This window comes from Ambystoma mexicanum, chromosome 4p (genome assembly GCF_040938575.1).
Source record: "Ambystoma mexicanum isolate Mex_15411 chromosome 4p, UKY_AmexF1_1, whole genome shotgun sequence".
NCBI lineage: Eukaryota > Metazoa > Chordata > Amphibia > Caudata > Ambystomatidae > Ambystoma > Ambystoma mexicanum.
In genome coordinates this window covers 113018913-113043837 of record NC_090927.1, presented here as the reverse complement: position 1 = coordinate 113043837, position 24925 = coordinate 113018913, and the positions used below count along the sequence as shown (strand labels likewise).

General features: G+C 46.9%; 1 protein-coding gene across 5 annotated transcripts in view; it reads left to right on the top strand.

Annotated features, from left to right (window-relative positions):
• Positions 1–341: 341 nt before the first annotated feature.
• Positions 342–24925, top strand: part of CAD (carbamoyl-phosphate synthetase 2, aspartate transcarbamylase, and dihydroorotase) — a 425465-nt gene continuing 400881 nt past the window's right edge. For 4 of the 5 annotated variants that reach the window (XM_069605502.1, XM_069605501.1, XM_069605500.1 and 1 more), the window contains exon 1: positions 342–539. In XM_069605502.1, the coding sequence (XP_069461603.1) occupies positions 458–539 (82 nt within the window). In that variant the 5' untranslated portion in view covers positions 342–457. The remainder of the gene's footprint in view (positions 540–24925) is intronic. The other variant, XM_069605503.1, reaches the window with a different exon arrangement.

The window sequence follows — 24925 nt, the reverse complement described above, 5'->3', positions numbered from 1 at the left end:
TGCGTGTAGAGTTTCTTCCCTGCCTGCTCTACTCCCAGGGCAGCTCTATTTCCCGGCTGCCTATCTGCGTGTAGAGTTTCTTCCCTGCCTGCTCTACTCCCAGGGCAGCTCTATTTCCCGGCTGCCTATCTGCGTGTAGAGTTTCTTCCCTGCCTGCTCTACTCCCAGGGCAGCTCTATTTCCCGGCTGCCCGCTCTCCTCCTCCACTCCCGCCAAGCCTCGGCTCCTCCTTTCTCCCGGCTCTTCCTCTGCGGCCCCTCCCCTTTCTGGCCCCGCCCCTGACATCGCCCCGCCCACTCTCCCGCGACTCCTCCCCCGCCTCCTGGCTTGAGCTCCTCCCCGGCCCCGCTCCTCCTCCTCTCGGCTGTGCGTGTGCAGGTCGAGCCGGTGCTTGTGCTCGGGTCTCCCCACGTGTTTGTCGGCGCAGGCCTGTCTCTTTCCCCGCCTTGACTTGACCATGGCCTCGCTGCAGCTGGAGGACGGCTCGCTCTTCCGGGGGCGTCCCTTCGGCGCCCAGGCCTCGGTGTCCGGGGAAGTGGGTGAGTGCGGGGAGCCTTCGGGGGAGCGTCGGCCCGAGGAGGATGCTGGCGTCCGGGGCAGAGGATGCTGCGGGAAGGGGGGGGAGGGCCCGCCATGTCTGGAGGCTGCCTCCCTGTGTGTAAGGGCGCATTAACACAGAGTGGCGGGGCGGGTGGGATAATACTCTCTAGGTGACGGCCCCATCGCTTCCTGTGTGACAGCAGAGCACACTCTCCCACACATCCCTCCAATGCGCATCAGATAGCAGCTGACTTTGCTCCCTCTCCTCTGCTGGGGTACGTGATGGCGATAAACAGCCCTCCCCCGGCCCCCTCCCCCTGCATCAGTGTTTGAACTGCAGTGACTAAGGTGAGTTTGCCCACTCTGCCAGCTCCCTGGCCCCTGGATAGAGTGATCAAGCCGCACATTATGCCTAAGGGTCCCCATCCCTCTGATCTCATTGGCTCTCGTCTGCTTCCCTAGTGCTTAGAAGCAGCGCAGCAGTGACCATTCTAGCGCTCCAATACACCACCTTAAAAGATCACAATGGAATTGTCACAGAAAGGACCAGGGTGGTTTTGGAGCACAGTGTTTCATCCAAGCTTGTACGTCCATAAACTCTGCATTATAGAGTGTGTTAAGTGGCATACCTGCAAACTCCCACTACAAAGCAAGCAGCTCCTGCCAAATGCAGGGCTGAAGTCGAGGGTACACGCGGGGGGACGCAGTCCACCCACTTTATTCAGTGGATGGACTCAGTCCCCCCCCAGCTAAAAGAGAAACATTGGGTGTCTTAATTGAATTTATGAATTAAAGCCGATTTCGGGTTTCAAACCTGCAGTCCTCAGGTTTGCAGGCCGGACACTTCACCACTGCACTAGAGAACCTGATGAAAAATAAGAAACAACTAAAGGTGAAATGTCCCATTTAGGTACTGCAAGTCCCAGGGAAAACATTTGTATTGGTTCTTGGAGTTTAAAATGCGCACACCTTTTAACATTTTCAAAAACACTATTAGGAGAAAATATCCTGTCTTGGTTTTGGGTGTGCGTTGATTTTATGAAAGGGAAATGCCATTGGTCCTGTTCAATTTGGGTGCTTATGCAAAGCCAATTTAACGAAATGTGCATATTTCACCTTGGTATGTTAATTTCTGGTGACATCACATTGCGTTTGTTGATGAGTCCCCCCCCCACTTTAATTGTTAGGACTTGACCCCTGGTCAAATGTCACCTGTTAACTTCATCCCATGACTTTATTTAAAAAAAAAAAAAAAAAACCTGGTCCCAAATGGGTCTTCCACATAGTTATGTCGGTCGGCAATCAACACGTGCCTGATGGTAGGTGCTTACAATTTGGCACGCATCACTGTTGGCATACCAGTTTGCGGGGGAGGGGGTGGATTGTGCCAATTTGCATGTTTTTCTGGTTTTTCTGGGACATGTCACTGCTGGCAGAAGCAGGAAACCCACATTTAACACAATCTCACAGACCTGCTGGGAGGCAGTAAGTGTAGAACAGGGTGGGATTGGTAAGCGGGAAGTTTCTTTTCACTAAACGGGTGGTCTGCCCTGTGCTTGCTCTACGAATACCGGGAGTCTTCCTCGATTGGTTTGGTGTTGTCAGGCTAGGTACCCCCCCAATGGCTTGGACGTGGCAGGGTACGGCAAAGAGATAAGTAGTACAGCCTTTGACCAGTGGTTTATGGAGATATCTGCAAGTGGGGGGAGGGGGCTGTTGCTGGGGCAGCAATGACGCCAGACTCCCAGTATCTGTTCTCTCCCAATGTTTGTTTTATTTATATCGCGCACCAGACCCGGAGGTAATTGGGCGCTTGAGGCTGGAAGTGGTTACATGGCATAGTATAGACAGTTGTGATCATTAATACAATTTGTATAATTACAAAGGTACATATATACATTATACATATTATACAATGGGTCATAGCAGTAGTGTAGGATGGGTGACGCGTATACTAGTTGAGCAGACCACCTAGCTGTTAGTGGTATCAAGAGCAACTATTTTATGTTTTGTTAAGAATCCATGTGATAACATGGCTTCTGAATTTGTTGAATGTTTGAATGGTTTGGATGTTCTGAGGGAGAGTGTTCCATAGCTGAGTGGCTAATACCGGGAAGCTAGAACCTCCGGCTCTTTTTAGATTGTATCTAGGCACCGCCAAGGATGTTGTGTTGGAAGATCTTGTGAATCTATTGGATACCTTCCATGTGAACTTAACTGTGAGATAGGGGGCGGGTGGGGGCTTGGAAGTTAATCGCTTTGTGTGTGAGGCAGATCATTTTTAGGGCAATTTTGTCATGTATAGAGAGCCACCTGTGTTGCTTTCTAATTTCTAAAATGTGCACTCTTTTAGGATTATTCAACGCTGCTCTAAGTGCGTTGTTTTGCATAATCTGTAGTTTATTTACGATGGACTTGTTTGCTCCTAGATAAAGGCTGTTGCAATAATCCAATTTGGATAGTATGAGCGCCCTCGCCAGTGTAAGGCTACTGATGGGGGATAGTACCGGTCTACAGGCTCGGATCAACTTGCCGGTGTAAGCTGTGGCCGAGGAGGTCATGTTTATCTGCTTGGTTAGGTTAGACTGGGCATTGAGGTATAAACCTAACGTTTTTACATGTTTGGCTATGGGTATACTGTTCCCATCGATGATGATATCTGTATAGTGAGAACTTAGTTTAAGAAGATTATTAGATGATCCGACTAGGAGTAGTTCTGTCTTATCATCATTCAGGCAGAGGCCATGTGTGGCCATCCATGCCTGAATGATGATGTAGACTTCGTTAATCCGCGCAACGTCTGTATCATAGGTTCCTGAGAGGGGTAGGAGTATCTGGGTGTCATCTGCATAATTTGTGTAGGTGACACCCAGGCGGTCAAGTTTGTCGAATAGTGGCTTTGTAAAAATGTTGTACAAAGTGGGCGAGACGCAGGAGATGGGGGAGGGGTGGGGTCAGCCGCTGATGACAGTGAGAACAAGCGCAGCGTTCTGTTAGCAAGGAAAGATTGGATCCAGGCAACTGCAGAGCTGGAGAAGTGGGCCGCAGAGGATAAGTGGTTGCAAAGTATGGAGTGATCCACCAGATGAAACGCCGCATAGAGGTCGAGTAGAAGTATGATGGCCATCTTTCCTTTGTCTTTCAATTCATCGATATGGCTTTTGTGGTCGACAAGTGCAGTTTCTGTTCCATACCGAGGTCTGAAACCAGATTGACGGGTACCGAGTAGTTTGTGATCTTCAAGATAATCCTGTATTTGCAAGTAGGCTATTCTGTCCAGAATTTTCAGTAGAAAGGGGACTGTCGTAATTGGTCTGTAGTTAGTGGGTATAGCCGGGTCAAGGGTCTGTTTTTTCAGTAGTGGTAGAACCCAGGACTGTTTGAGGTTACTTGGGACGGAATTGTTCGAGAATGAGGAGTTTACAAGTTTGGTAATGAATGGGGCAAGGTCGCTCGCTGCATCTTTTATAATCTGAGCTGGGCAGCTATCGCCCTTACAGTTAGATGGTTTAAGAGACGCAATGATTTTGTGGACTTCAGGAATGGTGACTTTTTTGAAAGTGAAACCTGAGTCCGAGTAATGGGTGGGAGTAGGTGCTGGTGTAGTGGCTGATAATTGGGATCTTTTGTCAGCTATTTTGGTCTGTAGACCTTTAATTTTATTGGAAAGGGCATTTTGAATGCTGGTGCACCAGGCTTTGTCCTTAGTGCAAGTGTCTGGCGGTGGGTTGGGGTTCTCTAGTTCTCTTAGGATGTTAAATAATTCTTTAGTACTGGAACTGGCTTGAGCTATTCTGTCATTATAGGTTTCTTTTTTGGCCTGGATTATCTTAATTTTGTAGGTAGCAGTAATGATGGCAAGGTTAGATTTATTTTCAGGTGTGGGGGATGATTTCCAACGTGATTCCCATTTTCTTTTTTCCGTGCAGAGTATTTTTAGCTCTGGAGTGAACCACGAGTTAAGGTGGGCTATGGGTTTACTCTTACGTAGCTTTAGTGGGGTAATAGTGTCAATAGCATTAGTCATGGTCTCATTGTAGATGTTAATTAGATTGTTGGGATCATTGGTGTCCGGTAGGGCATTGAGTAGGGGGGCTACCAAAGGAACTAGAGCATCTGCTGTAATATTAAGTTTATTCCTTGTGAGGCAGGGGGGAGCAATAATGGGCTCTTTTCCAGGTTGTTAATATGCAATTCAAAGGTGATAAGATGGTGGTCTGACCATACTAGTGGAGTCGGGTCAGGTAGGGTGATGGTGCAATTTATAACCACAACCCAGTCAAGTATCCTTCCTTTTTCGTGTGTGGGTTTAGTGTTGACTTGAGTATAACCTTGTTCTAGGGTATTTGTATTAGGGTACCTGGATGAGGCCGGTCCTTGGAGGTCTCTAGCTTGTCGGCGTATACTGCTTGCTCCTCTGCTAGGTTTTAGGATCATGTTTGCCAGATGACTCGGTGGTCTGTATTGCGGTCATCCAGGGTTAATGCAGTCAGTCAAGTTTTTTTGAATTATTATTATTTTTTTTTTTTTACATTCCTCTGATGAACAAAAGGCTAGCTCCTGTATTTCTTGATGTTCTTCACCCTGACTTGAGGGCATGTAAGGATCTGTGCAACTCGAACTAGGCCTGTAAAGGGAACACTTTTTACGAGATGTTGACATCAAGCAGTGGTTTGTCTGTTTACATCTCTACTCTCCCTAAATGTGTGACTAGCCTCTGTGCTCTCCCCCCCACCCCCTCCCACACCGTCGCCTACATCTGCATTTCCCGAGGACCGTCGTTTCGTTTGGAAACACGTGTGTATATAGGCGCCATATAATGTGCAGGCAGGGCGGGGCCAGTGATTACCGTAACTTTACCGATGCTTAGAGCATGTTCAGGCATGAATCATTGCAATGTATGTTGCGACTAAATGAATTCTGCTCTGGGGGGTACATGGGTGAGAAGTAGTGACACCACTTACTCATCCCTAACACTTCTACAAACCAACAGTGATCCCAATCATTAAGGTAAAACACACAGTTAAGAGAGAATGAGATGCCTCCTTCGCCGTTTGCAGTAAAGTGGGCCGAGGGGAAGCTATGCTGTCAAGAGGGTTGTGAAGGTGATTCAGTAGCGACCCAAACAGCAAAGCATAGCGGCCCATAGTAAAGGAAATTTCCAATCAAGTTTCAATGAATAGATGTACTTTAATAAACCCACCACCTGCAAGAATAACTAACATGAAAGACACTGCACAAAAATGACACCCGAGGAAAGAACAGAGAATATGCAGGATAGACGATGCTGCGTTCTGAGTAATGAAACGGTGGGGGGGTGTGAGGGGAGGGAGAAAGGACAATAATTAACCACATTGATGAACTTGGGCGAACATGGTTGACTGGTGACGTAGCTAGTCTCTAGGACCCAAATATGGACCAGAGAGGCAGTTACCAGTCAAATGTACCTTTAGCTGGTCTTGGTGTTTTGACAAAATCGAACCAGGCATCTAGGTGTGGTTTGAAGCGTCTTTGAATGCAGCAGTTGTGTTCTAGGCAGGCAGGGAGTGCTGTCAAGCAGGTCGAAGTAATGCTTGAAGGGTGCATTGTGAGGGTCACAATGGTTGGTTTGATGGTGAAGGTGAGTCGGGCGGTTCAATGCAAAGTCCAATGGTCGCGGTATCATGTGCCACCAGGGTTGCTTTGACTGGCTGTGAAGTACAGCAGCGAAGATGCTGGTGAGTTGAACAGAGGTTCGAAGACGGCAGATGCAACAAGGTCCTTTGAGTTTGGGTCGAGGCAAAAACCTGCTCTGCTACCGCAGTGCTGCAGTGAACTGGTATGCACAGGCAGTGCAGGTATTTAAGAATCAGAGTACCACCAAATGCAGCTCCACGGGGTCCTGATGGTTCAGTGCTGTGGAGCAAGCTCAAATCACGGCTTGCAGTGGTTAGACATTAAAAAACCCAGGAATACTTGCAGTCTTGGCTCTCGGGTGCTGAGAGTCCCTTAGGGACAAGTGTAGTCCTTGTTCTCGGGGCTTCCAGTGCAAGGGAGGCTGGTGCAGCAGTGTGACTGGCAGAGATGCAGGTCTTGTTCCAGCAGCAGGTCGCCCCCAATGTGTCCTGGGGATGGGTAGGGAACAGAGCTTGCCTCTGCCTTGAACAGTCTTCACCTCACTGGTGGAGCGCTTTGGAATATCAACGCCCCAACAGAGGTACAGCAAATTCCTTTTTAGTTGTTTGTTCAAAGTGAGTCAAAGAAGGAGCGGGAAACCAATTTTTGGTATGATTATTTTGGGTATGACTCCGACCTAGCCTCTCTGAAATGCAAGTGCAGACTGGCTGAGAGGAAGTGGCGGGCATCGGACACATCCTCTTACAAACTGGCCTGTCGCCTGCTCCAAAGGCAATACAGACTCTTCATCCGCTCTAAGAGGGCTCATATCCAAGCCCGCATCTCTGGGGCCAGTAACAATTCTGGTGAACTGCTTAAAATCAGCAAGGAACTCGCCAATCCTTCTGCAATCTCCACAACTCCCCTGCCATCATTGACCCCCTATACCTCACTGGCCTCTTACTTCCTTTCCAAAACTCAGGACATTCTGTCCACACTCTCCTCTACCCCCTTCCGCCTCCCTCCCCATTTCTCATGCCTCCCTTGGCCCCCTTCCCTACTTCTCTCCTCTTTCTCACCCATAGCACTTGATGAGGTCTCTACACAAGTCTCTCTCTATGAAACTATGCTCCTTCAGAACTATCAAGGACATCATTGCCTCCCTTGCGCCTTCCCTGTCTGATTTCTGTAACCACTCCTTCGCCACCGGCACCTTCCCTCTCCCCCTTCAAGGACTCCCTTGTGCATCCGCTCCCAAAAAAGTCAGCTTCTGACCTCTCCTGCCCTGCTAACTACCGCCCTATCTCCATTACCCCCTTCCTGGGCAACCTTCTGGAGAAGCTGGCCATCTTCCCAACTGACCCAACACACCATATCTGTCGGTTGTCTCCACGACCACCAGTCTGGGTTCAGAGCAACCAGAGGCACAGAAACGGCTCTACTGAACACCCATGAAGACTTGCTCTCAAATCTTGACTCCACTCTCCATCCGTTCTTATTCTCCTGGGTCTTTCCTCTGCCTTCGACACAGTCAATCATGCCACCCTGACAAATCGGCTCTGTGACTCCCTTGGCATCATGGGCCTGGCACTGGACTGGTTGACTTCCTTCCTCTCTGACTGACCTTCCCAGGTGCAACACTGCCCTTTTTTCTCCCCTATCACTTTCCACCTGCGGCGTCCCTCAAGGCTCTATACTCCGGCCGTGGCTTTTCAACATCTACCTTGCCCCTTTGGTCCACTTGATCTCCTTCTGTCATCACTTCCAGTGTTATGCAGACAACACACAGCGATCCCTCAAGCTTCTCTCCTTCTCTCTCATCTCTGACTGTCTGACTGTTGTTCATTTATGGTGTGCTGCCAAGATCTCTGCCTTAATGCCAGTAAGACTGAGATCCTTCTCATTGGCACTCCAGCTCCCGCATTTCCCTCCCTCTGGCCACCCCCAATGGGTCCCCTCCCTCTCTTGTTAGGCAAAAAAACCTTGGTGTCATGTTCGACTCCTGTCTCCTCTCCCCACATCGTGGACCTTGCCAAGACGGCCCACTATCGGCTGCACCTCCTCGGAGGCATTCTCCCTTTCCTCGCCTTACCCCAGAAACTCAATGTCTTTAGAGCTCTGGTCCTCTCTAGGCTTTGACTACTGCAACAGCCTCGTCCTCAATCTTCCTTCATCCCCTTCAACTAATCCAGAATAGGAGTGCGAGACTTATCCTTGGCCTCAAGCCCAGGGACCGCCTCTCTCCAGCCCTAATTTCTCTCCACTGGCTCCCGGTTGCTGCTAGGATCAAATTAAAGACCCTCTGCATCATCCACAATGCTTTCTGGGGCCTGGGACCCTGCTACATCTCTCGCCCTAAATACCTCCCTGGTAGAGTCCTTCAGTCTGCTAGCTCCAACGCGCTGCAAATCAAACACTTCTCTAAGTAAAGAGTTGGGAGGGGGGGGTAGGTCTCCCTCTGGAATGGTCTCCCTGCCCCTCTCAGGGTTGTGCAGGATCTCCTTAAATTCCAGAAGCTCTTCAAGACTTTCCTTTTCTCCTCCTCCTTCATTCTCCCTGTTAAGACGGATTTCTGAACTCTGTCCTGGTGGCGCAGAAGTTCAGAAGGCCAACCTAATTACTTGGAACAGGGTAACCTCTGGACGAGCCAGACCAATCAAGGTAGCGATCGCGGCGGTCAAGACTAGGTCTCAAGAGGGGTGAGGGTGACTGAAAGCCCACAATGAGCACACAAAGCAAGATCACTTACAAACTATTCCAAACAGTTGTTATATTAAAAATATATACACATTTATTTCAAGGCCTTTAAAACAATGACCGTAGCGAGAAAATCACAATATAACGATATTAAACCAACACATACCATATCAACACAATATATATACAAATACGACAGTCGCAAGCGTTATATGCACGAAATGTGTAGTCCACCTGCAAGGGAAGGAAAACGGGCAGTGCGATACAATGCTTTAGACTCAGTTCGCCTTCAGAGGCACCTAACTAGATGGAAGTCCGAGCCCTGCGAAGAGTGGAGCCTTGTGCTCAAAGTACATGCACACGCTGGTGCCAACGGGCAAAAGGAGAGTCTCTTCTAGGGAACTCAGGCAGTTCAGTTCAGTGCACAAATGAAGGAGAACAAGTTCCGCGACTCAAGCGCAGCCTCCACAGTGGGCAGAAGCAGAGCGCGAGTACGGCAAAAGGGTGCTGTTTTACACAGCGGGGAAAAGCAATGGGCTCCTGCAGGAGGGCTACCAGATTCTAGCTAAACTACTCACCGGTCCCCGATGCAAGCAGACCCAGGCTTCTCCGCGTCAGTTTCAGCAGCTGGCAGGTTCAGAAGAGCAGGGAACGCCTCGTCGTCGTGTTGAGTAAAAAGACGTCCCAATCGAAGAAACCTGCACAGTTTTGTCACCACAGCAGGGCAACGGAGCGGCCGTGTGTATCTGAGCCAAATGTACACTACTCACTTCCGACCTGGGAACGCCAAGTGTACGAAGCGTGTGAGAGTGACAAGGACTCGAAATACAACACAACCTGGCGGCGGTTACAGAGCAAGACTCCCGTGTAAGCTGGTTAGTCAACTGGATGGCCCAGAGACGCTTCCGAAGGCTTACTGGCAGGAGATGATGAAGATGCCGAGAATAGCTGTTCCCGCTATTCCAAAGGTCGAAGTACCAGTACAGGCCTTCTGGTTCGATAAAAGGTGAAAAGGGTTTCACAAGGCGACAGCAGTGCAGAGCAGAAGTCCTTCAGCGGGTCACCAGCGATTCCTCGGTCCAGCCTCTTGTTTGCAGGATACTTGGCTCCTGTATTCCTTTGTTCGTGAGAACTCAGGAGATCGACATGGTAGTGGTGTTTCCAGCCCCCTCTTATCCACGGTTCCCTTCGCGCCAAAACGGAGGGGACCCAATGGGAGATCCGCTCATTAACACTCACACCATTCGTGGACCAATCACGGACCACGGTGGTCCCAGGAATTCACATCACCCTAGACTCTCTGGCACCCAGGATGTGTATTGGGACCAGACATCCCAGCCCACATCCTGGAGGCACACAAAAGACATGTAGAAGCCCGCGAAAGCATCCGTGTTTCGCGGGAAAGTAAATGCCCAAATAAGTAAGGCCCCGGGTCGGCACGACCTGGGGAAGGTGAAGGGAGCAAGACGGTCAGCGGACAGGACAAAGGAGCCTCGTGGTCTGGCCATATTGGGAGCCAGGCCACCATTTTGGGTTAGGCGCAGAAAACGCGCTTAGAACGCCAAAAGGAGCTCAAAATACAAAGAAACGATCGCTGCCACCATTGCCGTCCCTGAATTACTTGCACCGATCAAATACCATCCTAAACGAGTATCTAGGGCCTGTAGAAGGCTAGAGACCCAAGAGAGCTGTAAATTAGCTTACAGTGCCCTCTTGTGTCATGTTGCACTAAAGCCGCAACATGATAAAAGAAACTACGGGAAACAGCGTTCCCCGGTACTGACTGTCTTAAGGGCATGTCAGTTTCCCCGTAAGAAAGGAGCGAAAGCCCAGAGGAGTGTGGCAGAAGGCTGCACTTCTCTGGCAAAGTCAAGAACAAGGTGAAAACCAACAGCAAAAAGTTTAGGGGTTGCCACATGGAAGGAAAATTACCTACAATTACGAAATCTTTCCTAACACTCCCCCTCCCCTGCTAACACCTTCTTTCTGCCTCAGTGACTGGTTGCCTGGCTCCCTCTGAGCACTACAGGGCTCCAGCTCCCCTCCCAGTCCACACCCCTTCCCCGCAGTTATCACGTTGACCCTCTCCTCTGCAATCCCTGGCACTTGCCCTCTGGCCTCCCCTTAGCCCATGTGTCTCGATCTCGCCTCCCCCTTTCCGTTCCCACCATAACACTTATTTTTGCACAGTCAAGCTCCCCGTCGCCTCCCTCTCACTTCTTGTTCTGCATTTGCACATATCTGAATGTCACAAGGCCTAATAGGAGCGCTGTTGTATCTTTCTCCCCTTGTCCCCCCCCCCCTTTTTGTTGTCTTGTGGCGACTTGAAACCCCATTTGTTGTATAGGCACCTTTAGAAATTGGCAATAAAATGAAATGAAGACAAGTCTACAGTTGACTGGACTAAAGCAAGCCTTCTTTAGGGGTTCAATCCTTGTTCTTGGGACAAGTGGTCTTTGTATTCTGACATCCTATCCAAAGGGCTTTTGTTACGGGTAGTGGAGGTGCCGGGAAGGAAGAGGGGGAGAGAAAACAATATAGTGGGATCTACTGCAGCTGGTCTGAGCTCTCCCTGTCTACATTAACTACAGCCATTTCCTTGTCAATAGCGTCAAATGCCCCTTTGCTCTGCAGCACCTTAGTGTGAGCCAAGTCCTTTGTTTCCCAGACCAGCTCCTGCTGGACGGCTGGCTTACTGGAGAGATGTTGCCCAACTTGAAAAAGGATCAAAGGCAAGGCATAGCCATCCAGTCTTCTGTCCTGCCAGTTGGGAGGGCCAGGCTTGCTGGCCAGAACTTACACAAACCCTTCAAAGACGAGCGGCCTCATGCATATATTTTGTCAATTTTTGTGTCTGTAATAAGTATGGGAGATATTAGCCACCCTACCTTAATTCTGGTATGGCTTGTATTTAAAGTTTACGTAACTCGCATAGCTATGTGGCTTTGGCAACAGGGGTGCATGTCTGACATGGAGCTCCTGTGCTGAAGTGACCTGGCTGTCGCTGCAGATGTCAAATGGGCACCTGTCATCCCTGGACCTGCTTTGTGCCACTGAATTCAGCAGGGCACAGGTGACTATGCTTTTGGCATGCAGCTTATGAAAGGGAGACCTGTTTTGGCAAATCACCCTGTCTGAGACGGACTTACCTACATCATTTTTATTAACTAATAAAAAATGGAAAAAAACCTGGGCTTCTGCACCCTTGCCAGATGTCAATCCGTGACTCGTTTATTTAAATGTTCTTTTTCCATTTAGTGTCAAATTATGACTTTCACTTTCCTCTGTGAAAACCCTTTACTTGACAGTAAAATGTAATGCACTTTACTATGGAGATCTGAGTTAGAAGTGTCTTACGGTACTATGTAGCCCTCTTACTATACATTACCTGGATAATTAAGCATTTCTTTTCCTGTTGAAGGTCAATAAAGCCTAATGGCACCCATGGCCTGTGGCACAGATCCTCCCCATCCGTGTCTTTTCCAAAGATATATATTTTTTTACTTATGAGTTTACACAACGCTTCCTAATATTATCCATTCATGCATATATTTGTTGCACAATCCTTCGGAGCCCTTCTGGAGCAATTTGCATTGGCTACAGTGAACACAGGCTGCACTTCACTTTCTTGACATGCTTTGGAGCACTAGACGAGTAGTTTTGTTCGCTCCAGTTCAATGCTGTAAGCAATATTGTCCCCCACAATGCTCTATACATTATTAACCCCCTTCCCCCCCACCCCCCATAAAAATCCCACAGCATAAAACTGTCCCCACCAAAAAAGAATTATAGGAAATTCGAAGTTCTGGCATGTAATGAAATGTGTCCTCTCTACTGGCCCCTGTGAGTAACATTGGCAATCTCTCATTGTATTTCTGCCTTCACACTGTCACAGCTCCTCAAGACCTTCCTCTTCGCTTCTGCCTTTGCCCCCCCTCTCCCCTGCTGATCTGCCCTCCCTCGGCACTGTGTACCTGGCCACCCTCTGCCCTTTCGGGTCCAGGTACCTGCTCACACTGCCACCCTCCTGCACTGGGGCCTGTATCTGTACCCATACTGTCCCCCACCCACTCTTCTGCACTTATAGGATATACCCTATCTGACTAACCTAGCACTTTGCCACCTACCGGCTGCACTACCGCTGTTTATCACCTTTATTTATTCATTTGACTTTTATTTATTTTGTTCTCTCCTATGCTCTGCACTTTCCAATTCCTCACCCCTTCAATGCACTTCCCCCTTTTCCCTTCCCCATGCACTGCACGTTCTCGATGTCACTGGGACTAGTAAGATCGTTGTTTTGTCCTTCCTTGTTCCCCTCCCTGGCCTTGTCACGCTCTGCAACGCCTGTGTGTGAGCGCGATATAAATAAAATATCACATCACATGCTGTCATGGCTGCCCCGGAGGGTGGTCGTCCACACCTTTACGGGATCTCTGGCAGCATGCCCTTCAGTACGGGTGTCTTGCATGGCCCTTCAGCCCCTGCCTTTCCCTTTTACTCCAGAGACGTAGTCTTAAGTTAGGGTGTTTTAATTGTAAGCCAGTTGCTAAAGAACATCATCTGAACCCCCTACTTCCGGGAGACGCAGGAGAATCGGCAATTCTTGTGGGAAGAGCCCAATCTTCCCTCCGCTGTCACCTGCATTGAATTCCAAGCGGGAACAAGTGCACATTCATGCCCCCTGTAAAAATCTTTGGGTGTGGGCTCTGCTTTTAATATTTAGTGAGTTAAAAAAAAGACCCGTTCCCAATGCAGCGAGTCTTGTCCCCACCCCCCTCGGCGTATAAACATTAGATATTTGGCCCTAGACGGCTTTGGTGGGCGAGGAGGCCTGGAGAGCTGGCGATAAACCTTCCAATTGTCAGTGTCGGAGTTCAGTGGCCTCTGGAATTGGCAGGATGTCAACTTGCTATTGCCTTTTAGATCCTGTGGGAACTTTGACCCTGTTTTATTTATTTTGTACTCTGCTAATATGTTTTACAGCCGGTGTACACCGCACATCTATTTCTGATTGTGTTGCTAAAATGTACTGATCTTAAGAGATCACATTAAGTCTTGAGGTGCAGGGGAGAAAGCACAGTCCTGGCACGTGGAGGGTAGCTCTATGCAAAGCAAAAGAAAACATTCCCACGATAGTCCATCAATGGAGACCTTTCTCTTCAGTACTTGGCTGTTAGTGGCCAGTGGTCGTGTGCAGGGGACGGGAGTTCCCCTATTGTGGGAACTATTCCTCTGCCTGTGTTAACAACTATTTGCCCCTGTGTTAATTATAAGCCATGCCTGAGCTAATATATAGTAATAAAAAAAATATAGTAATAAAAAAATAGTTGCTCTCCTTGATTGCACTGTAAAATGATAATTTGTGCAACTGATATTGTTTGGTTTACATTTTAGTGCCTAGCGGAATCTTTTAATGGGAGCTAAGGTTTGAAACACTGCTTCCTTCAAACCTCTACAGTAACAATGCTGTGGTCATGAAGTGCTTACTCGGTATGCGCTGAAGTGCAGCACAGTCTGTCTTCATACAGTTGGCGGCATCTTGGAGATTGCAATGAGGACCTACATCCTGCTCTGCAGTGAAGTAGTTAATGTGTCTACATCTAAAAGCTTGCACATGGGCACTGCAGAGAGGCACAGGTGGTTTGCATTTAGGTATATTGGGGGAGAAATAAATGTGAGGGGCCTCGCCACATGGTATACTATCATGGTATACTATCATGGTATAGTGTACCTTGCATATTTACTGAGTTCTAATGTAATCTAATAGACATGTATGCTAATGTCGTCACTGTTAAAAATACGAGATGGAACTTTTTCTCACACCTTGGAGAATTCAGTCTGTGTGTATGCTTGACTATGTAACTATGTAGTCCAAATGCACCAGGGCTTCAGGTAAGAGACGTACCTGACTGTTTTGCTCCTTGCAATCCTATCAGTAAGGGACAGCAAAGAAAAGGAGGGAGTAACAGTGCTGATGTGACTGAACGGCTCGAGTCATGTGATCTGTCTTAACCAGTGGCATTCGCTGCACGTGCACAGGATCGCCGCTGCAGTGCCGCCCGAAGTGAAGATAGCCGCGCATGTTAAAAAGAAGAGAACCAGTTTTTGTTAATGGTGGTTGCCATCTACAAATGCTGTCTGGATTACCAGAAAAAAATGCCCAGTTGATCTGATTTAAATATATATATATATTGGGGAACGAGAACTGCTTTTATGACAAAAAAGCTTTCACCCATAACTTCTCAAAATAGGGAGTAACGTACACTTGCCTCAATCTTTCCTGGAACCCTGATTGGAGCTCTACCTGCAAGGACTATAATTCCCATGATATCTGGCTATTGACTGTGCTTGTTAGGGATGATGGGAGTTGCAGTCCAAAACATCTGGAGAGGCAAAGGTTTCAGACCCCTGTCCCAAGAGGGAATGTTCCAATAGTATCTCAAACCTTATGCCTGCCTAGTTGCCACAAAGGAATATTTGTTCTGAATTTGCAGTGGCGCTGGGAGTTTCACATTGCAAGCTGCTATCCAGGTTTGGGTCCACACCCTCCCCCCGCCCCCCAGGTGGTTCTCATCATGCGCACAGCACACCATTTCTTACTCACCAAGAGTCAGTTATCACTAACCGGGAGCTTGTGTTGAGTGCAAATTCTGGGGCCTGTTTCGTCTATTGTTGTGAATGAATCTAGTAGGAGGCACCAGGTAATTGTTAGCGCTGCATAGTGCTTTAACCAAATCAAACACCACTACCTGTTGTGCAGTGCGATTCCTCCATTGGGCCCAACGTCAACACTGCAAGATGTCGAATATCTATGTATGCCATTAGCAGAGTGCAACAATTCAAGTTGCTAGCCAGCCTAGGAGAGTCCCTCCCTTCCTCCGTTCTCTAAATACACACAGCCCACCAGTTCTTACTCGCCAAGAGTCGCATCTCACTAGCTAGTGGCGAGTGCAGCGTCTGCCCCCTGCCATTAGACGGCTTCTTGTGAGGTGGTTTGCAGACCACGAGTTCCAGCCCGAAGGAAAGTTGCTGTCATTTTGTTTATTTGAACACACACGCACACCTTTCTAAGGTAATTTGGAGGGCGCCCAGCATTGTGCAAGAGTGGAATTGGCCAGCAACGTGCCACTGCATCCGGTATGTATTTCCATGAGGACACAGTGGGCGCTGTGCCAGCTCTTCTGAGGGTGTGCTACCCAGTATGTACACACCGACAGTACAGCCAAGGCTGTGTAGCCCCGCCAGTATGTGAACGCTCACAATGTTTGGGAAGCTTCCATTCATTGGGATAAGGCATTTTCCAACTTCCAAAAGTAAAGAGTATGAATAATTCCAGGTCACAATTTTCTCTTTAGCAGTGGATTGTTTGTTAGCCGGCTGCACAGGGAGCTGATCTGCAAACTCCCTTTTAATGGCAGGACTTGATGTTACTGGCTTTTTTCCTGTATGTTCCACAAACTCCTCGTAGTCTTTTTCGACAAAAGGAAGATGCTCGTGTTTTTTCCTCCATGTGCCATTGAGTGGGGTCTAGTGGGCAAATTGCAACCAGGGAAGACCAGTGTTCTAATTCAAGGATTGTTGGGATCCTGGGCACATTATCTTCCTTTTCTCTGCTCCCTTATCCTCCGGGATTGAGGAATGTATTTTAAAAATGGGCATTTCCCTTCTCCACTTAAGAGATCTGTTTGTATGAATCGCCTTGAGAGCTGAAGACCGGCGTCTTCATACTGAGCAAGAATAATGGGGAACGCCTCCCATGTATATTGCACAGCGGTTCACAGCAGGAATAACCGCTGTTGTGCAACACTCCGAGCAATGCCATCCTTTACCTAGAGCTGTAAAGCCATTGATTGCATCTCAAAGTGTAAAAAGAAGTGGTCTTTGTCAGTCAATGCGTTACTCGTTTAAACCACTCCAGTCTCGGCCTGTATCTCAGTGAAGGATATATGAGTGGCTACGGGTTGCTGAAACCAGACTGCTTCACCAACCGAACATTGTCATTGCTTTGTCACTGCAGCCTAATAGTTTGGATATCCCTGGCAGGGCGCAATGCGGCAACTTCCAAGCACGCTTTGAGGATCTGAGAGCACTACGGTCGTGATCTGGTGTCGTGTAAAACATGTAACTTCTGATCTGAGAGCACTGGTGATCTGGTGCCGTGTAAAACTTGTGACCTATGGTCAGAGAGCACTACGATGGTGATCTGGTGCCGTGAAACCTGTGGCTTAGGATCTGAGAGCACTACAGTGGTGATCTGGTGCCGTGTAAAACCTGTGGCTTAGGATCTGAGAGCACTACGGTGGTTATCTGGTGCCGTGTAAAACTTGTGATTTAACTTGTCAGACCTTTGTGTTGTAATCCATTCCACAAGGATTTAACAGCACTATTTAGGGATTGCTTGTGTTCCCGCTTGAAAAGCACGCCTTGCTGGAGGGTTTGGAAATGAGATTTATTGAGCAGGATCCAGCTCCTGGATGTCGGGCATCACCTGGGATTCGTGAGCTACCTCTGTGGAAGAAGCAGCTAGTACATAACGTGCCGCAAATTTGCGAGTTGCAAACATTCACTTTTTGTCCCTTATACATGATTCACCCCTTACATGTCCTTTTATTGTACGTTCTCAGACATAGCGTTAATATCACATCTGTATGTTTGCATGGCATGCATTCACCCTGGAGTCACAAGTAGTGCCTGGTAGCTATTAGTGTTAAGCTCGCCAGGAAGCCCTAGGCTACAAACGGGAGCTAAACCGATCCCAGCAACCTTTCCATTCCCTAGGGCACATTGAGAGGTAGAAAGTTGGAGGCTAACCGGTCTGAAGAAGAGGTTGGTTTGGAAGCAAAGAGGTCACACACTAGACGGACAACTAGAAGCCGCAACACGTTGCGGTGGGGGGCCAGTTGGAGGCAACTACAGTTCATGCAACTTTGGCTGAGCAAAAAATTACTTTAATGCTGAGGTGCGGTTCCAGCCCTTGAAATGGATGCGGGGAACAATAAAATGCCTAGTGACACTTCTTTGACTTTCGGCACGTTACATGGAATCTGAGAAGCGGAGAGGGCCACTAATTTGAGCATTTTGAGTGTACCAGTCACAATTTCCAGCCCGGCCTTGAACGGATCTGGGACTTCTGGCTGCCTGAGACAACATTAATGCATTTTATCGTAGCATTTCTTTTAATAGTGGGCAAGTCCACATTTCTACCTCTGCCCACCGGATCCCCTGGCCCTCTACTTGCGCCGTGAGCCAAATGTGTTGAGCTGTCACTCGACCAATGCTGTCGGTCATCTCATGGATGTGGGACACCAGTATAGGTGGCAATGCTTTTTAGACTGTACCCATGGTTAGGTGGGTGGTTGGCTTTGTGTGCGAGTTAGATGACTTGTTAGGGTTGTATTATGTAAGAAAGATGGCAATAAAGTGCAAAATTACAGTCCTGGGTTATAAAAAAAGTTTGCACAAAGGAAGATGCAGACAAAAGATGAGACCTTACTGGAGCTGAAGGTTTGGGCATCGGTGTGGATGCTAGAAAACCTGATTAAATCCAGTATCCGCTTGAGTAGATGGAGGCGGCCAAACGATTTTAGATTATTTTGGGGCGTAGGTGGGGGGGGGGGCAGAATTACAAATTCAGCATTGAATCCTGTGTTTGTGTGTAGCAAACATTATTTGTGGTTTCCTAAAGTGTCACAAGCAAAGAAAGGGTTGTTCACTTCAGGGCGCTACTGATTTAGAGTGAATCTATTGGCATGGAAACTGGAATAATCAATTATTACCTTGTTTCAAAGACGGCCCCTCCTAGTTTTCAAAAATTTCCTGTCAACTCCCTACTAATCAAGCAGACCCAATGATCATGTCGCATCTCAAATGTGTCCTATCAGGCAAAATTCTTGAGCTATGAATTACCCTCCACATATTGCTGGGGATTGGAAGATCGTGTTCATCCCATCTAGACCGTGCACAACCAAATGTTGGAGCCTTTTCTCTTTCAGCAGCCTTCGGTAGTTGTTCATGACTTTCTAACTCACTGCTGCAGAACATACATCTGCGTCACTTGAAAGGGGTCAAGTCATTCTTTTTCTGTTGTAACAAAGTATCTGCTTGCCCAATTTGTGTCTTGCCCAAGCATACGGACTTCTGGTGTCTGTACCGCGTTCTTCCTCATCGTTGCACTATGTTTTAACGTGTACCTAAGCCCCGTTGATGGCTAATTTAATTCCCTTACAGTTGAGGTATACATTTTACACTGATACTCAGCTTATCTTTTTAGGTTGAACTCTGCAGCCTCAAACCGTACCCCACAATTTGCTTGATGTACACAGGCATCGATCACCGGATGAATATTAATTTGCTCAAGAACCCCACAAGCAATGTCATTGGCTGTGGGAGTCCCACGCACCAGTTGGCCAGCAGATATATCGACCAACCAACTATCCATCTTCCCAACACCCACAGCTCGGTCAGAAATGTAGCTGTTATTACGGACTGTCGGCTCTCTTTGAAACATATTTTATTGCTGTTCAAAAAAGGGCTTTTTATATCTAAGAATGCTGAAGGCCAGTTCCATTTTTTTATATTTTCGGATAGAGTTCAAGCTGGGATTGCTTTAGCGCTTTCCCCTATGATCACCCAACGGTATGTTCTGTCTTTCCACTGCTTGCCGGGAGTATAGAAGGCTGCTGCCCGGCTTCTGACTAGATGAGGCTAGAGGAAACACTTTTCACAATTGATGAGAGAATTGCATTGGCTTCCTGTCCAGATTAGAAATTAAATTAATACCCTTTATATTATGAAGCGGGTCCCAAGTTCATGAGGGATCATTTGACGCGTTATACCCCTATGTTAGCAGTTCCACTTCTATGCAGCAATTCTAAATTCCCCTTTATAAGAAGCAGCAATACAGACGTAGAACCTTCTTGGTACTAACACCAAATCTCTGGAACTAGATTCCCTTAGACCTAAGGATCTGAAAGCAGGAAAACCACTTTTATTCTGACACACGTTAGTGCAGTTAATGGCGAAGACTGGCCATTATGGTGATAAAGGAGATTTAAAACTCCCTCTGTCTGGGCTTATGAATAAAATCGTGAATAGCATCAGGCCCTGCCCATCTCCCACTGCTTCCCTCCCTGTGCCCCCTTTTATCTTTACTTGCTCTCCTCGTCTTATCACCCTATCCCAGGTGGACTATCTCTATCCCCGGTGGACTATCCCCGTCCAAGACCCCCCTGAATAGTCTGGTTTTTCCAGCCAGGCTTCCTTATGGATCCTAGAAGATCTTTCTTCAAAGTACTCCTTGATATGATATGTCATTTATAACGCGCCTGTACAAGTGTTTCTAGGTGCGACAAGGAAGGGGAGGACAGAGGGAAGACAAAACGACGATCTTATAGGCCTTGCGTCATTCAGATTGCACAAGTAAAGGGTGGAGGAGTGCATGGGGGAGTGGAAAGTGCAGGTAGCTCATAAGTGCTGCCGGTAATTGCGTAGTAGCATAATTACAGCACCTACTTTCAGTTTTAGCTCGTGAGGAGGCATTCATCCTACATGGTTTTTCTCTTTAGAGACTGAAATGTTGAGCCGGTAATTAACTGTTCATTGACACTGGAACCGCCGTGCCGTGCTGTGTGTGTGTGTGTGTGTGTGTGTGTGTGTATAACATATATATATGAGACAACTCAAATATATATCAAATTGCAGAACCCTGTCTTACGTTAGCAAGCAATGTAGCTGTGTTAATGAGAATCAGTGAGATCGAAGTGTTCCTTCACACGGCACAAGTGGACTTCCCAGCCTGTCATTGGACTTCCCATCCGATCATAGCACAGATCTGTGCTTTTGTCGATTTGGCATGACTTTAAAACACTTGGTGCTCAGGGCAGCACTGCCGGTTCTTGATTCTTTGATCTAGTCACTGCTTTTGGCCTAGTAGATAAATGCTGTTTATTCGACCTCATGCTCATTGTCTTATAACACGTCAAAGCGGTGTTTTTTAACATTAATGGAGATGTAGACTGATTTGGGCCGTGCTTTGTGCGTGAGCGATGTGGAATTGGACTATGAGGTGGTCAGTCTAGTCCACGGGTCAGCAACCTTTGGCTCTTTGGATTCTTTTGGACTGAGACTCCCATGATCCCTCCACATTGGCTATGTTGCCTTGGATTGTTGGGAGTTGTAGTCCAAAACATCTGGAGAGCCAAAGGTTGCAGACCCCTGGCGCTGTCTAAGGGGAAATAGGAGAAGATTGGTGCTGGGGTTGGTGAGAGAATGAGCGTATTTCCCTGCGAGCAGGGATAGAAATTGGGATTGGATAAGCGGGAGCTAAAAGAAGCTCCTCCTTGTTATCCAGCATTAACCAGTGACCTGGAGTGGGACATGGTGCCAGTAAATAGTTCTGTAAATCTAACTTTCACATCAAATTCAAAGAAATAGCTATGACCCTTTCTGTTTTAAATGTTGCATAGATTTATTTGACATTTGTAATGCACACTTAGCCCAGCAGCATCAAGGCGCACCTGCTTACAGAGTACCTCTGGTATAGTCAACCAGTTTCATAATACAGATTATTTACAAGGAGGCAGGTACATATTTACACAATGTTATAGGTACAGGTTATTGCTTACTCTGAACCTAAGATGAATAATCTAGTTTTGAGACTTTTGGAAGTACCAAAGAGCTGTCATTTCTTATGTTAGGTGGTAGAGAGTTCCAGAGGTTAGCTGCGACTACCGGGAAGCTGGTAGGTTGATTCATAGTGTTAAATTCACATAGTTGTGCTTGTTCGGCATCAGTTGGCCAGATGAGCCAAAAGTAGCTCCAGGTTGCTGTTGTGTCAAGCTAACCAGGCACTTCTAAGATACAGGCATGAGTTAAATAGCTCCCAGCTTCCTTCAGTTTCGAACCCCTGTGTGAGTGAGTGGATTGGGTGATCTTAAGTGTGTAGTTGAATGAGGAAGTGACAGCACACAGCCAGTCTTTCGTGGCTTATGGAGAAGGGGGCCATTGGGGAGATTGAAGTCTTAAAGGTTTGTATTGCCTGCATTGCTGGTAGGTGCTAAAGGACAGGTTGGCAAATCCCCCCCCATCCCCTCCCCCCAATGAAGTTCTTTTCACTCCATGCAAGGAGCAGTAGATCAGTGCGTGGATGAAGTGAGATGAGGGTAGGGTGGTGTCTGGAACACAGGGAGTATCCATGTAGATTTGAGTCTTGACAGTATGTGGTGGTTGGCATATTTTGACTGCCTTTTGGTTTAGTTTATATCCTAGAGATGTGGAAGGGGATGAGAACTAGGTTTTTGTGCTGAAGAAATGTTGCGCGCTGCTGTTTATAATCTGACGATTATTACCTGGTGGTGTGGAATAGACCACTGTCCTGCGACAGCAAGGGTCAACTCCAGCACTTTAGTGTTTTGGAAGGAGACACTCTACACACATCCTTGTGCAATTTACCTTTCTGAGGAATGGTTCGCTGTTGTACAATCGTCAATGCCTGCTCCCTTTGTGTTGTGGAATGGTTCATCCACACAGTTCCTTGCAGTGTAGAGCTGTGATTGTCCCCTCCCTTTTGTGTTGCAGATTTGCCCCTTGTTCTTTTGTTGTGGAAGTGCCCACAGCTATGCATCCCTGAGGGTATCCAGGGGGACTGGAATATTCCATTGCCATACTTGGGTGTCTGCCTGTTGCCCTTGTGTTGTGGGGTGGACTCTTTGAGTGCCCGTTACAGGAAAGTACCAGACATTTCAAACTGTTTGTCATTTCAGAGAAGGCGTGTAATCGATGGCCGCGTTGGCGACATTAATTTTGTGCGTTTAAAAAAATAAAGGTTTTAAGAGGGTGACATTACAGCCAGTAGGTTAGAGTACACTCACATAGGGGTATCTGGTATACTTAAGACTGAAAGCAGGATGCCAACAGAGTGCTGTGTTATTGCCAAGTGTATATGGAGGTAATAAAAAAAACACTTGGATATTTCTTCTCCTTTCCACTTTCTAAAATTACAGATTTGTATTTTTTGATTTCATCTGATGTCTCAGCGCAGAAGTGGTTGATCAATAAACAAATACTTGTTTTCAAGTGAAATCTTTTTTAAAACATTTTTTAATTTTTTTTAGTATTTGTCTTCCATGGGGTGACATGCTTTATGCCTGAAGGCCAAGAAAAAAGCAAAGGGTAAAAAAAAGACACAAAGGGAAAGTTTGCTCAAAAATTGTATTGTCCCGATCGTTCGGGCATGTATTTTTAAGCCTACTGTGATCGATGTTAAATGTTCCCATGCGTCTTATCTTAGTTTTCCTCACTTTTACACATGTGAAAACGTGTTGGGCGTCGCCATCTTGTTCTAATCTTATCAGTTGATGCATCGCCATAAGTGCCCTCGCAACAAGAATACACACTGCCCGCGCCCCTCAAACTGACATCATTAGTCCAAATGATATGCTCCACCTTTTTTCATAAAGTTCGTGGCCAACGTAGCCAAACGTGCCCCGTCATTACCCACGGTATAACGTTACTTAACGCAGAACCAGGAAGATAAACGCACACCATAACCTTTCCACTGTTTCCCAAAATTGGTGAGCAAAACATTTATATTTAAGAAAAGATCCATAGTCTACAATGTAACAAGTGCACGCTCACAAGAGAAGATTAAGTCCATGAAATGAACAACTTCTTTTTTCGATACAAGTTATAACTAGCGAACCTCGCATGCTTTGAATGTTATTTATAACTTCTGCATGATGCACCAATTGCAGTCAGCGCTTGATCAATCCCAGTACTCCCAATTTCTGTGTCCTTATGTTACACTAGCAAAACTTTCTAATGATGCACATGGTGTTCTGTTCGTGAGAAGATGTGGATTCTTTGCTGTTTCAAGCGCAGCGCTTTCGCTTCAGCGCTTATTTATGTTAGGAACTCTTAACAGGATGTTCCTTATTGCTGTTACCCCCAAAGGGCAGATTGGTCCCTGTTAGTCGTCCCACAAAACTGCTATACAATAATCATCGTTTATGATTATCCACCAATGTTGATTGAAGAATCCATCTGACGGTAGCTGGAAACTGTGGCATGCGCAAAACGGTACAATATAGCTGTGTAGATAACGGAATAAAAGAATATATTTTAGAAGCCGTTCTGGAATCTAATATAACAAGTTACCATTTAATTCCATTTTAATTAGGATGAAACCTAATCCAAAACACAAACCACACAAAATGAACACAGACCTGACCACATGGGGGAGTAGTTGAGACCGCGACGTGCGTGAAAGGTTAGCGCTCTGTGAACTAGTTATAGCTCCCAATGGGATGGAGAACCACATGCACCGGCTTCACATAGCCCTAACAGAAAATGAGGACAGAGATAGTAACGGTTTATGTTGAAACACAGACAGATGGCATTACAATGGAAGTGGTAAGATTAATGTTCAATAAGAGAACCAATGATCCATGGATAAGGTCCATCCCTGCCCCTCCATACAACCCCCACTTTATGGTGCACAAGGATGCAATGGTGACAGCACACCACGATATCCTACGGGACAAAGCGGTGTAGATATCCTTAGCCTGCTTACGGGTTCTGGTTACGGGTCTTCGAGAAATAATCACAATATGGTGTGTGCAAGCATACCTCTATTCACTCCTCTTCAAGCTATACACAAATAACAATCATTACTAGACAGATAAACTGTGAGTTACGCACTTTCTTTTATAGTGCATGGTATAAATATCATTCACCATAACGTAACGTACTGCCAATTCTTTTGTTCAAATCGCACATTCGCAGGTCATTAAACTAGTCATTATGTGTACAGCACACCTTTTTTTTTAAAACACATCTTTATTGATTTTCACATACAAACGACATGCATTTTAGCTGAGTAACATCCCTCAAGCCCCCCCCCCCCCCGACCCCATCCTGGAAGAACTGCTCGATGTTGCTTTAGTTCTCGGGAATGTCTTTGAACTATATATGTCTGTTCTGAGATTGTGTGGGTACCATTGTTCCATATAGTCTGTAGGTATTCCAATCCCCCCCCTTTCCTTTATGAAGGATTCGTTCGAGCCTTGTAAAATGTGTAATTTTTTCCATGGTC